Source organism: Microtus pennsylvanicus, chromosome 2 (assembly GCF_037038515.1).
Source record: "Microtus pennsylvanicus isolate mMicPen1 chromosome 2, mMicPen1.hap1, whole genome shotgun sequence".
NCBI classification, from domain to species: Eukaryota; Metazoa; Chordata; class Mammalia; order Rodentia; family Cricetidae; genus Microtus; species Microtus pennsylvanicus.
Genome location: NC_134580.1, coordinates 26,480,105 through 26,493,844, shown reverse-complemented (window position 1 = coordinate 26,493,844; position 13,740 = coordinate 26,480,105). Strand labels below are relative to the sequence as shown.

The 13,740-nt window shown below is 50.3% G+C and overlaps 1 protein-coding gene across 2 annotated transcripts in view; it reads left to right on the top strand.

Moving 5' to 3' along the window:
• The first annotated feature begins 8,621 nt into the window (after positions 1 to 8,621).
• Col2a1 (collagen type II alpha 1 chain) overlaps positions 8,622 to 13,740 on the top strand; it is a 29,051-nt gene continuing 23,932 nt past the window's right edge. The window contains exons 1-2 of one of the 2 annotated variants that reach the window (XM_075960513.1): positions 8,622 to 8,924; positions 12,579 to 12,782. In XM_075960513.1, coding sequence (XP_075816628.1) covers positions 8,840 to 8,924; positions 12,579 to 12,782 — 289 coding nt within the window. In that variant the 5' untranslated portion in view covers positions 8,622 to 8,839. The remainder of the gene's footprint in view (positions 8,925 to 12,578; positions 12,783 to 13,740) is intronic. The other variant, XM_075960515.1, reaches the window with a different exon arrangement.

Here is a 13,740-nt window from a genome sequence, read left to right as displayed (position 1 = left end):
TGAGGCTTATTGCTGCTGTGTAGTACAGTAAAGGTCCAACTGGATTTCAAGGAAGCTTCCTAGTTTGGCAGCAGCTGAGAAGGGAGTTCAGGGAGAGCTCACAACCCATGGTGAAAGAGAGAGAGAGAGAGAGAGAGAGAGAGAGAGAGAGAGAGAGAGAGAGAGAGAGAGAGAGAGAGAGCTGTCTGAAAAATGCACAGGGGATTGTTGTTTGGGAAAAGCACATGTGAGGCGGGGGGGGGGGGGGGGGGCTGCCTGAAGGTAAACCCAGCCAGTCTAGGGTGGGTGAGTCCTGTACATTTGGAGTCCTGTGCTTTTGGAGTGTGGGTGGCAGCTGGAGACTGTTTCAGAGAGGCTACAAGAGGAAAATCCCAAATTCGCTCAGAGGCTTGGGGAAAAAAGAAAAGAAAGCCTAGCTGGGTGGGGCTGGAGCCCCACAGGCAACTCTAACCTGGGCTGGTGGCTAAAAAGCCACAGGCAAATGGCTTTTTTTTTTTTTGTGAATTTGTACCCCAGATATTGGGCGCCTATTATAGAACAAATAATAAAACCCAGACACAGATATTGAGGTTCAACCTGAAGATCAGAAAAGCAACCCAGCCACTAGAGAGAGTTCTTGCCTCTATGAGATTTCAGATTGAAAGAGAGAGCAAGCCACTAGAGAGAGTTCTTGCCTCTATGAAATTTCAGATTGAAAGAGAGAGCAAGTCCCTCTCTTATCCCGTTTTATATTCCTCTCCAGTGCTGGGATTAAAGGCGTACACCACCACCTGGTCTTCATGGCTAACTATTGTGGCTGCTGGGATTAAAGGTGTGTGCCACCACTGTCTGGCCTCTATGGCTGACTGGTGTGGCTGTTTTGTGTTCTAATCTTCAGACAATTTTTCAATTTCAAAATTTCAAATTTCAAAATGTGGAAGCTGGTTGGTGTCTCAAAACAAAAGCCTGGTACAGGGCCTCTCCTCTCTCTCTCTCTCTCTCTCTCTCTCTCTCCTCTCTGTCTCTCTCTCCCTCTCTCTGTCTCTCTGTCTCTCTCTGTCTCTCTCTGTCTCTCTCTGTCTCTCTGTCTGTCTCTCTCTCTCTCTCTCACACACACACACACACACACACACACACACACACGCATCCTGCCTGACTCCCCCCCCCCCCCCAGCCACCTCTTCTATCCATGAGCCGTAGAAGGCAGGTTGACCAAGATTACAGGGACAGTGAGACTGTTCTCTCTCCCCATTGAATTGGGTCTTCCAGAGTCTCTCAACAAACAAAAGACCATGCAGGTAGCTCTTCCCCACTATGAATCGTCCTGGTTTGGGGAGGGAAGCGTGGTGCACAGTGTGCTTGGCTCTCAGCCTCATGAGAATGCAGTCCTGATACAACTGGATGAACATTACAGCGTAAGGTCCAGTCCCCCAAGAGATCGGGAGCAAAAGCCACCAAGGGGGCCTTGTTGGTACCCCAATATTGCACCCAGTGGGCAGCATGCTGAGAAGCAAGCCTCTGAAGGTTTTAGATATCGGTTATTTCAGAGGACAAATGCAAAAAAGTTGTGTGAGGAAGAGAACGTTCAGCTACCAGAGGCAGACAGGCCATCTGTGAATGATACCCATGCTGTTCCATAGCAAAGCTGACTGCATCCTGCCGCCTCACAGACTATATTCTGCCGCCTCACAGACTATATTCTGCCGCCTCACAGACTACATCCGCCTCCTCACAGAAAGGTACATTACAACTTGTTCGACTCATGCGACTCTCTCCCCTCTCCTGAGAGGGCTATCGGCTTCCGGCTTCCGGCTTCCGGCTTCCGGGAAGGATCCACTGTAATAGATCACGTCTGTGTCCCATACTGCCACATGGCTGTACTCTTGTACAATGAAGCCTGATGTGTGTGTGTGTGTGTGTGTGTGTGTGTGTGTGTGTGTGTGTGTGGAGGAAGGAAGGCAGAGTGAGAGACACAGTCAAGGAGGGACAGGCTCAGAACAGTGGGGGTGGTGAGCACTAACACGGGGTGTGGGGGCATAGAGGACACATTGGCTGCCCCAAACAGGTGCCTGGAGTAACAACAGGCAAGGGCCCCTCCTGAGTTTGTGACACTGTGTCCTTCTGTTTCCTTTCTATGTTGTTTTTGGCAATAGAATCTACTAGACACTTACCAAATGTTCCCATGAGGTTTTTTAGGGACTTCCTGGAAGGTCAGCCCCACCCTGGAATGGGATGAACATGATTCGTCCGGAGCTGGCCACAGTGGGAAAGGGAGTACTATAGCGGAATCTTGTCTTTTCCTCCTTCTTCCACATTGACCTCACGGAAATGACCTATCACCTACTTGTAAAGGAGGAAATGTCTTGAGAGGTGTCAAAGCCACGCCTCCGAAATGGGCCTTGTCTTCAACACTTTCTGTCCATTCATTTTCTGTTGCTATAACAAATTGCTGAGATGTTCTCAGGAAAGCTGTTTTGGCTCACAGCTCTGAAGACTGGGAAGTCAGTGTGTGGTACCAGCAAGGGCTTCCTATGACTGCTTAGCAGAGAAGGGGAAGACAAGCAGGCTGTATGGGAGACAGAACACGACAGGCATCCTCTCTTTGTCATGGCTTACTCCTGGGAGAACAAGCCCATATCCTTACCATATCCTAAGGGGTCACCCCATTTCCAGACACTGCTGCAAGGGCGGGCTCCATGAGCTTCAGGTAAAGAAGTCATATTCAAACCACAGCACTCTCCCGAGCTCCTCTCTGCACTGTTAGCTCAGCTCCCATGCTTACCCTCTGGCCAGTCTGCATCTGGGATGCATGAACCCGGGGATCTGTTAACGCTGGCCATCCTGACCACATCTTCTCTGTTTCCAGGGCTACACATAGCTACCTATCCTCCAGGATTTATTTCTCATGGTTTTGGTGTGTGTGTGCGTGTGTGAGTGTGCAGATGTACCTATAAAGAGTGTAAACATGTATGTGAAAGCCAGAGGTTAATGTCAAGCTCCTTCCTTAATCACTGACCTTTCTCCATCTTGTTGTTTGAGACAGGGTTGCTCGCTGAACTTGGATCTCACCAGGTTCAGTATTGGGATTATAGACACTGCTGCCACCCAATCCAGCTTTGTGCGTATGTATGTATGTGTGTGTGTGTTTGGTGGTGGTGGTGGTGGTGGTGGTGGTGGTGGTGGTGGTGGTGGTGGTGTGTGTGTGATTTTTCTGAGACAGGGTTTCTCTGTAGCTTTGGAGCCTATCCTGGAACTAGCTCTTGTAGACCAGGCTGGCCTCAAACTCACGGAGATTCACCTGCCTCTACCTCCTGAACGCTGGGTTTAAAGGTGTGTGCCACCACTGCCCAGCTGTCAACCCAGCTTTCACATGGGTGCAGAGCACTGAGCTCAAGTCTTCATGCTGTGTAGCAAGCAGTTTACTCACCTGAGCGGAGGGAGAGAGGCCGACTAAGGCACAGCACCATGGTGCTTGCTCTGCACAAGTCATGAAGAGTTCGAAGGAGCTGGAGAGAAGGGAAGTAGATGCCTCTTTAGTCCCTTCGGAGGTGTGTCCTGGATCCACCACGCTGTGTGGTTGCTTGATGCTCTCTGGCTCTAGGAACCAACTGAATTCTATGCAGAACCAATTCCTTCATGTCCAGCTTCTGTTGGGAGTCTCCTCTTTGAGGCTTTTGCACTTTTCCTTGTACCCCTAGAACCATCAAGAGTCAATGAGAGATACATATTCCTAAAGCCAGAAGGCCACCTACTTCAAGAAAGTGCAAGGTTTGGTATGGAAGAGTTGTGTTTAAAATAAACAAAAATAAGTAAATGAATAGCCCGGGAAAATCCTTACAGATTAAAAAAAAGTGCCAAAATGGCCCCCTTCCCCCCCAAAAAAAGGAAGTCTAATATACCAGACATCTTTATTTCCCCATCTTTATTCTCCCAACCCCATCCAAAGGTCTGGCTCTCACAAGATAAATAGAAGTGGGTAAAATAGAATTTCTTCCCTTATTTCTTTGTCTTATCCCCCATCCTGTCCTTTGTAGTTTACACTGTTCTGGCCCCCTGCTGTGTCCTCTAGCTCCCCCCCCCCCATCCTTCTGTGCTTTCACACAGGACTTTACTGTATTCTCATCCGACATCTGCATTTCCAAGCCCAGGTATCCTCAAGCTCACTTCCCCCAGGAAATTGGCTTTTGCTTATTCTTTGTTTCCTGCAATACTTCCCTTTCTTTGGCCCCTCCTTTGCCACCCCTCCACTTCTCACTGCCTTGACGGCAGTGTTCCTTCCCCTCCTTCCCTCCCTTTTACATAGACCTTCTTTCCTATATTTTTAATCATCTTATTTCCCTTGTGTCCCCTTGGATTCAGAGGTAGCATCTAAATTTACTCTGCCTCTCTGTGTTGTGGAGAAATAGAGGCCTAGTGTCAGCACTCAGCTGGATTTGTGTGGCACCGGGACAGACCTAAGTTTGGGTGGGATTCTTAATGCTATTTGCATCTGAGAACACATAGTAGCTCATTTATGCTCCTATGGAATGGAATGTACGCCATAAATCTGGAAAAACCCTATCCTGGACAGTCATGATCCTGTTACACTGGCCCAAAAATGCCAAAGGAAAACATAAACACGCCTTGGAAGGCTGTCTGAACAGAGCCCAACCAACAGAGGCTGAGTGTCGGGGGAGCCAGGCCCACTCCTCCTCCAAGGCAGTGTGAAGCCTGTCATTCACCACCTGCCATATTTGGGGCAGGCTTACCTCTGCGGAATGTGGGCAATTCCTTACTTTATCACTATTTTTAAGTGGATTTAGGTAGAGGAAAAGAAAGAGATCTTTTCTTTACAGTATTCCTATTAATATCTTTCCCAATAAGGTCGTGTCTACATAAGTCTAAATTTGGTAGAAGAATATAGCTTAGTGGTAGCGTGCTTGTCTAGTACGTGTGAGGCCCCAAGTTCAATCGCCAGCACCGCAAAAAAGTCTAAATTAATGTCCTCATAAAAGAAATAAAAAATAGTTGCTTATTGTCTACGCAACGCAAAGCCACCAACTTGAGTATCTACCCCATTGGGTTGTCTGAGTTAGAAGAGATACTGTGTCTGTTTATTCCTTAACTTCCTGACTCCTATTGTGTGTACTCCTCCTAAAGGTGTGAGCAAATGATGACATCACATGGAGCCCTCACTCTCTGACAATCAGGTCCTTTTTCCTCCCGGATGGGGAAGACAGAAATTCTTTATTCCAGCTCCATCTAGAGATTGTGACGTCTCCTCATCTATCTGATGTTGGCATAAAAGTTTTTCATATTAAGCAAATGTGTGTAAACTGGGTGATGGTGGCACACACCTCTAATTTCAGTACTCCGGAGGCAGAGGCAAGTGGATTGCTATGAGTTTGAAGCCAGCCTGGTCTACTGAGTGAGTTCCAGGGCAGCCAGGGCTACACAGAGAACCCTGCCTCCAAAAACAAACAAACAAATAGTGTGTGTATGTATTAGAAATACATAATTATAACTTGCTTAGTCTGTATAACGTTACTTGCTTGTTATGTTTTTAGGACTGGCTATTTGATTGAATAACCATTTGTGTGTTCTCTGGGGAAGACTATTTCTCCCACTCACAAGATTCCTTATTGTTCTATAGTTTTTTTGTGGGGGGCTGAGGCTTCCTGGGTTCTGCCCTGCCCACCCACCCTCCCTCACCCTATTCCCACACTCTTGTTAGCCCATCTATCATTGTTCTCCTTCAGCTCAACTTGAGTTAGCCATGTTGGTAAGACTTTTTGAGCTTAGCTTCTGACATTCTCAGGACACACAGTCTCACAGTCAACTCCCTAGTCTCTGAGTCTTACAGTCTTTCAGGCCTCCTCTTCTGCAGTGATCTTAGTGAGTTTAGTCTTAGGGAAGCTGTGTAGTAGACATGTCCATTGGGACTGGGCTCTACAGGTCTGCACTTTGATTGACTGTGGTTTTCTGTAATGGTCTCTGTGTCTTGCAAAGAGAAGTTTCCTCGATGAGAGGTGGAGACTGCACTTATCTGTGGGTATAAGGACAAATATTTAGAATGTAGTTAGGAATTACGCTGGTTTAGTGAAGTGGTGGTTGTAGGCTCTCCTCCAAGATCCATGATTTCATTAGCCCTAGGTAGTTAGCTAAGTTTCCAGTACCAGGCATGATTTCCCTCTTTTTAAGAAGGTCTTAAATCCACTTCGTGGCTGGTTACTGCCAAGATGTTCTTGCCATATTGCATCCTCGGGGTTATCATGCCAACTGGTCGTTGTGTTCACAGCTGTCATAGCTGTGTTCAGGACTCTTGATTGCTCTCTTATCTGGAAACTTGCCCTGTGCCTTCTGTTACCATGAAAGCTTGCCCTCAGGAATGAGGCTTGAAGGTCAGTCTCCATCATAAGAAAATGCAGGAGGCTATACATCAGGATTTCTCTAGAGCTTTTGCTACTGTCGCTCCATGGACCCTCTTCCTTGCTGGTCCTAGGCATTCATCTTTTATAATCTCCTTGTCAATGTCACATTGCTTCTCTGTCTTGTCTCGGCTCCATTTGCTGGGTGTTTTTGTTTGTTTGGTTTGTTTGTTTGTTTTTATCAGCAATGGTTCTTTCCACCTTCTAGTGTTAGGGATAGAACTCAGGACCTCAAGTATGCTAGGCAGACTCTACCTCTGAACCACATTCCCAACTCTCCTGCTGTATTCACTGTGTTGTCTAGAAAGAGTTCCTTTATTTGTGTGTATCAAATTGGTGAGGTCAGGTGACACTACCTTTGGTGCAATATGGTAACATGAACCTATGGACACCCAGTAAGGATGCATAACTTCCCGCTACTTAGGTGTTTGCATTTCCTTTTTTTTCTGTCCCCTCGCTATCCTCTGTATAATGAGATTCTATAGTTGGCTGTGAAATTTAAATAATTTCTACTTATTCTGGCTTTATCAATTTAAACTTTAACTTGATTTTACTTTAATCAGTTCCCATTTCTAATAATTCTGTTTTTAATTAAAGGGAACAGAGAACTTGATCCAGAGTTCTTATTACATAGATGCTGCCCTTTGGTCAGAATGAGTCAGAGTTAGAGGAGAAATCAAGAATATCCCACTTTCTTTCTGACTGACCTAGATTGTTTTCATATAGGTTTCCGTTTTCTTCATCTGCTTTAGCATTTTCTTCAGAACTTTACTGTGGAGTTGTCTTGATCCTGTGCATTGAGACCAGTTGTCTGAATGGCTACCTTTACTATGTGTTACTCTATCATAAAATTCTGTTTTGCAGGGGCTGGTGAGATTGCTCAGGCATAAGGACACTCACTTCCCACCTTTCATCCTCTGAGCTCGTGGATGAAGGAGAGATCCAGTATATGCACACATGAAAAATAAACATGTAAAATAAAGTCTGTGTTTTAAACTAAGCAATGTAGTTCCAACAGCTCACCAAAATTGTCTCCTTTGTGCAGAAAATTGTGCTCGGTCCAGTTGTGTTCTCAGACCTCCCAGGCTACTCGGTGAAGCAAATTCAGTGGATATAAGAGAGAAAATGAAAATTATACAAAAGGAAATGACTGGGTTGATCTTAGGACCCTGGCAGTTCGGGCTAAGGTGGGGGGAGGGGGCGGGGAGAGGGAAGGTGAGTGAGGCTGGAAGCCCAGGGGTGGGGGTGGGGCTACGTGGGGAGTGAGTGAGGTGGGGACAACTAGGAAACTCTGGCGCGTTCTCTGCCCCTCACTAAACCGAGTCCAACTGGAGCAGCTTCCAGACTCTTGGCTACGGCTTCAGAGTTGCCAGCAGTCCCTGGCCAGCGCTGCTCCATCTAGGCTAAGAGCGCCCACTTCCCCGGAGACTCCTGGATTTGGGCCAGAAATAGCCGACCTAGACAGTGCCTCCAATCCCGTTGCGTGCACCGTTTTGTCCCTGCTGCTTTGGTTCTCTGCGGTTCCTTAAGTCCCTTCCCTGGCCTGCTCCGTCCTCCTCCCACTCCACACAGGTCTCCCTCTGTGCAAGAATACACCAGACCCTGTCCTAGCCACCCGCTCAGTCCGGTGTCTGCTTAGGCTGCAGAGGAGGCCCTTTCATAGCTACTTGAATGGGGGGGGGGCGGGAATGGGTGAAGAAAAATGTCGTTGTGAGACTCCAGGTGGGAGTCCAGGGTCAGGTACTCTGCAAAGGGGCTAGAAGGCAGATCTGGACAACCGTTCCCCAGATTTAGTATTCCTTCCGAACAACCTTTACGGCTCATTCTAGGATTCCCCCGACTCACTTCCCTGTCCCCTAAACTTTCCATCCCCACCTTCCTTGCCCCATTCAGTCGCTCCGTCTTTTCCCCGTCTTTGCAGACCCGGGTCTAGAGCTCCAGCCTCTGCAAACAACCCCCTCCCCTGTAACCCCAGCAGAACTTCTAGGGGAGGGGCCGGAGGCCCCCCTTCCCGCCTGTGGTTGGAGGGGGCTGTCCAGCAGTCCCAACGGGGGCGACCGTACGGTCTCGGTGCCCCGCCTGATCAGGCCACTGGGCACATGGGGGGCGGGAAGCTGGGCTCACGAGAGGGGAGTCTGGTCTTGGCAGGTGTGGGCTCTGGTCCCGCCTGGGCGGGCTCCGGGGGCGGGGACTCAGGTTACAGCCCCGCGGGGGGCTGGGGGCGGCCCGCGGTTTGGGCCAGTTTGCCAGTCTTAGGAGCGACCGGGCGCATATAACCGGAGCCTCTGCAGGGAGAAGACGCAGAGAGCTGCTGGGCTGCCGGGTCTCCTGCCTCTTTCTCCTGAACCTAGGGCCTCCTGCATGAGGGCACGGTAGAGACCCGGACCCGCTCCGTGCTCTGCCGCCTCGTTGCGCTTCGCCCGGGCAGGCTCTGCCAGGCCCCGCGGTGAGCCATGATCCGCCTCGGGGCTCCCCAGTCGCTGGTACTGCTGACGCTGCTCATCGCCGCGGTCCTTCGGTGTCAAGGCCAGGACGCCGGTAAGTCGCCCACGTCCTCTACCTGTTTCCCTGACGTGTGTCCCTTCTCCTCCTCCTTCCCAGCGCCGGTCCGGGTTAGGGCGCCGAGACCCAGGCGCGCAGTACACAGGAGTCCACTGAGCCGAATTCTGCGAGTGAGAAACTCTGTCGCAGCATCCTCCGTGAGAGTTGTGAGTGGAGACATTTGCAGGTCCCTGCGTTAAGGAAGGATATGAACTTGCAAAGTGTTGGATGCGACAGGTTTAAACACATATGTAAACGCGACCCCTTCCACCAGCTTTGATCAGGAGGAGAGAGATCGTGAGACGCCTACGGGTAGACTTCCCAGCCTAGTCTAGGGGTTAGAGGCTGCGGGGCTCAAAGAGGCGCTAGACAAAGGACTAACTCTGACACTGATGGGTTGAAATCTGAGGCCACAAAGGAAAAGAGGTTCTCGGCGACCTCAGTTCCCTCCCCCTCCAGGCTGGCCCAGGGTAAAGTGCCACCAGCCGGTCTTTCTCTAAAACTACGCTCTCCCCTCGCTTCCCTTGGGCTGCAGGAACTTGACGTCTGAAAAACGTTGGGACTCCGAAAAACGTTGACACTCCAACCAGACCTGCTTTCCGAATGGTCCCCCAAGAGCACCCCCTCCACTGTCTAACCCCTACCTCCTGAGGGTCTACAATGAGTTACTTTACTGTGTGTGTAGCAGCGGACGGAGGGTGGTGAGGTCAAAGAGCTGCTTATGGCTATAGCTGCAGCCTTACAGCCCTGGTCCAAGGGCGGTTCCCCGCACCTTTCCACCTCCTCCCTGGGTAAGATCCACTGTCTGGGATTATATTCAGGACAAACGAAGCCTGGAAAGTGTATTAGGTAGAGAGAATTTTCTTCCACGTGTTTGGGCACGTTTCCGACGGCTAGGATTCCAGCCTTGTCTTTTTATGTTACAGACTGTAAATCAATTGCAGGTGAAACTGGGTAGTGGGTGGGTATCAAAGACCTTCTGCCTCTGAGATTGTGCGCTTTCCCTGCCACTAGGCTGTCTCGAGGGATGCTTTGGAAGGCGGCGGGCCCTGGCCGACTTTCTTCTTAGCCTGGCGGGCGCAGCGGGGACAGGGCTAGATCCGAGAGCGCAGCAATGTGGAGCACCAGGATAGCACTTTCCGGCCCCGCCGATGCTCAGAGTGGCGAGCGAAGCCGGGGTCGTGCGCTGGAGCTCTAGGGGAATGTCCGAATGTTCGTTCGCCTCTGCCTGACTATATTTTTGTCCTAAATGTAAAAGCACACATCCACAAAGCTGTGGTATTGACTGGTGTTCTCTATAGCGAGCAATGGAGTGTGCTGTCTAAACAACTTCCCTAATTCTCCAGCGGATAGTAAAGGTTCTCGCTTTAGTGGCGAAGAGCTCTCTTGGCGCATCCTTCTTGGCAGAGTGAATTTGCCGCTTTGGAGGGAATCTAAAACTTCCAGTCTCCTCCTTCTAGGAGAAATAGATTCTGCATCTGACCGGTTGATTTTGCACCCCAGGTTGTCCCATCTATGCAAACACCCCACCCTCCATGGTTTCACAGGACCTGATGTGGGGAAAGGCGTAGCCTGCATGGACGTCAGCAATGTCAGAAACCTAGAGTCCACCACGCTCCTCCTCTCCATCTTTCCAAGGGTCTGGGAAACTTTTTGGCCGCGGAGATTTTGACCCACATCTGCATTTCTCAGCCCTAGCTTCCAAAAGTGCTGCTGGCTTGGGGGGGGGGAGACCTCAGTCCTTCTTTGTGAAGCGTGTTTGCGTTGGGGGATTGGCAGCGATGGCTTCCAGATGGGTTGAAACCCTGCCCGTATTTATTTAAACTGGTTCCTCGCGGAGACCTGTGAATCGGGCTCTGTAAGCGCTCGAGAAAAGCCCCATTCATGAGAGGCGAGGCCCGGTGGCTCCCCCCACCCCCGCACTCCCCGACCCCCTCTCCCACAATGCCCCCCTGTGCCGGCTTGCCGCCACCTCCCGGGCTCCGGCCCGGCGCGCGCAGCGGCGACGAAGCAAAACAGTTCCCCGAAAGAGGTAGCTTTTTAATTGGCCAGCCACAAAGAATCACTTATGCCGCGCGGCGGTAACTAGGGGGAACCCGATCGGGCGGCCAGGATGCTATCTGTAGTCCCTTTCGTGCCACAATTAGGGTGGTGCTGGCTTCCTCCAACCGCACCTAGGGATCTGGTTACGGTGTTGGCTCCTTTCTGGGGGCAGTCATTTAATCCCACTTTTTACTCTCCGGGTGTCTGTCTGCCGAAGGGCAGTGTCCCGAACCCCAGCCACAAAGAGTCAGCCAGCCGCTCTCACACCCAGCGCGGCCCGCCCCTCCCCTGGTCCACGCCGGCCCCGGGGTGCCCTTCCTGGAGAACGCGATCAGCTTTCACGACGCACCCTCCCCCGGCCTTCCTCGGGCTCCTCTAGGCAGTCTTGGGAGATAGAGCGCTTTTTCTTAGTCAGGACTGGACATCATTAGCCAACTCTAAGCGCTCGTCACCTCCAGCTATTTTAGTGCCTGCTGGGGAGGGGGTGGGGTAATCTATCAGCTTCGACATTTTTTCCCCTGGGATCCCCTCACCTTCCCCTTGATAGTCTTGCCTAAAGGTTAGATGGGTTTCTTCCAGTGGAAAAGAACAGGGAGACTTTGATCTTTGGATTGTCGCTCTCCTGAAGAGCAGAAGGCAGGCCCGTTTCTCTCCACGCCCCTTGGGTTTGTGGCTCTTCGCTATTATTCCTCCTCAGCTTTTGCCATCGCTTTTGAGATTTTAATGAGAAAAACAGCGCCGGGCGCTGCCTAGCACGTGGTGCGAGCTCTTCAGGCCCTGGCTCTCTTGCTTGTCAGCAGAGTTTACAAGTGCAGGGCGAATTCCAGACGGCAGGGCACTGGTGGAGAGGGTCCAGTTCGAGCAGTTCCTTTGCATTCTTGAAGGACGCAGGTCTAGACTGGTCGCTCTTAGCCAAGGCCAGGCATTTAGAGCCTCCTGCCCCTTGTATTTGAGTTGCCATCTTCAGAATAAGGCAAGACTTCTGGCAGCAGTGTCACTGCAGGAGGAGGGCCCAGCTTGCTTTTTAAGTTATATACTGTTCGTGTCTCCTAAAGATTGTGGGTAGAATTTTCATGCACTTCTTCTGCGTTTTAGCTGCCAGCTGTATTTAGAAAATCTCATTATTCCTAGAGGACGACAAAAAAAAAACCGATATGACTTTTTCTTCTTCAGCCAGTGTTTCCCCATTTTTTTTCTCTCCATCTTTACTGCCCCTAGGTTCCTGCTCAGAATATCACCTCCTCCTATCACCCATTTTCACCTTCCAACTCACCCCCTCTATCTCCAGCCCCCCTCCTACCATGCAGGCCAGATAAAAAGAGTATAGTAGATAACAGCCCTCCTTTATTGGTGGGTCATAATTCCCACCCCGCCCCCAACATACCCATCTTGCACAGTACAAGACACACAAGAGATATCCTAGAATACGCAGAAAGCTGAATTACGTTTTCCAAAACCAATGTGTAAGTTTATTCTGTCTGGTGTGTTCTGACTACCACCATCCCTTAGCATCTGAATCACGTCAAGTTGATGGCAACCTCTCTCTTTCTCCCCGGCTCCACTCCCTCCCTGCTCTGGCACTCGCCACTCCCTCCTCTCTTGGTGCAGAGGATGCTGGCAGCTGCTTTCAGAATGGGCAAATGTATAAAGATAAGGATGTATGGAAGCCCACACCCTGCCACATCTGTGTGTGCGACACTGGGACAATCCTCTGCGACGACATTCACTGTGAAGAAAAGGACTGCCTTGACGCCGAGGTCCCCTTCGGAGAGTGCTGTCCCATCTGCCCAGCTGACCTCACCCCTGCCAGTGGTCGTAATTTATTTATTTATTATTCAACATAAATAAATTACTTGCAGCAGCTAGCTTTCCATGGATGGTGGTCTTCTCATGAGAAGCTGCCCATCCATCTGATCCCATCAGCAGGGGCAGGAAGGCAAGGCCGCTTCTCGATTGCAGGCCGAAACCTGGTGAGACTGAGTCACCAGAGAGAGAGACCCTCCTGCACCTAACACCTCAGGAGTATGTCTCTGACACTTTATGGAATTACAGATATGGTTCCACAAAAGTTTCCCCTCATGAGCCAAGCCTGCTACTTACCAGACCCACACGGCGGAATCAGGCTCTGTCTAGCTACAGCACGAATTAATTCATCCAGTGACACCCACATCTTGTCTTCTCTATAGAAAACCTTCAAGGACATGGTTGTCAATGTGGAGAAACCTCTGTCAGGAAGCAGGGGCACAGAGTGGGCTCCTACTTTGGAGTAGAGTAAAATGGTGGTATTCCCTCTATGCACTGACCTCCGCTTGTTGTTGACCACCATTTAAGAAGCAGAAAAACTGAAGGAGCCCCCTGGGCTCTGGGAGTTGATTCTTAAGCTAGTGACTGTTATTAACTCCCAACTAGAACCAGTGCTGACCAGGAGCACAGGTGACTGCTTCCCAGCACTCACACAGTGTCCCAGCCCCCTACAGGGAAGGTGGGAGCACCCTCACAAGCCTTTTGGATGGCTCATTGTTGTTCCCTTCCTACTCAAGTAGAGGAGAGTTGAACAGAGAATCGAGAAGCTGCCTTTCCTGAATGCTTCCCCAGCACTGATGCCTTGTAGGGCTGTAGACTCTCAGACACCCTGAAGTGTTTGAGGGGCCCATGCCAGTGCAGTGGTGATGGCCCATAGGCCTTTGCTGCTAAGGTTGGGTAGGGACTTGTTAGTTTGGGATGGCCCTGGCTGCAATGCTCTTTGTAACTTCTGTGTCCTGCTCTTTTT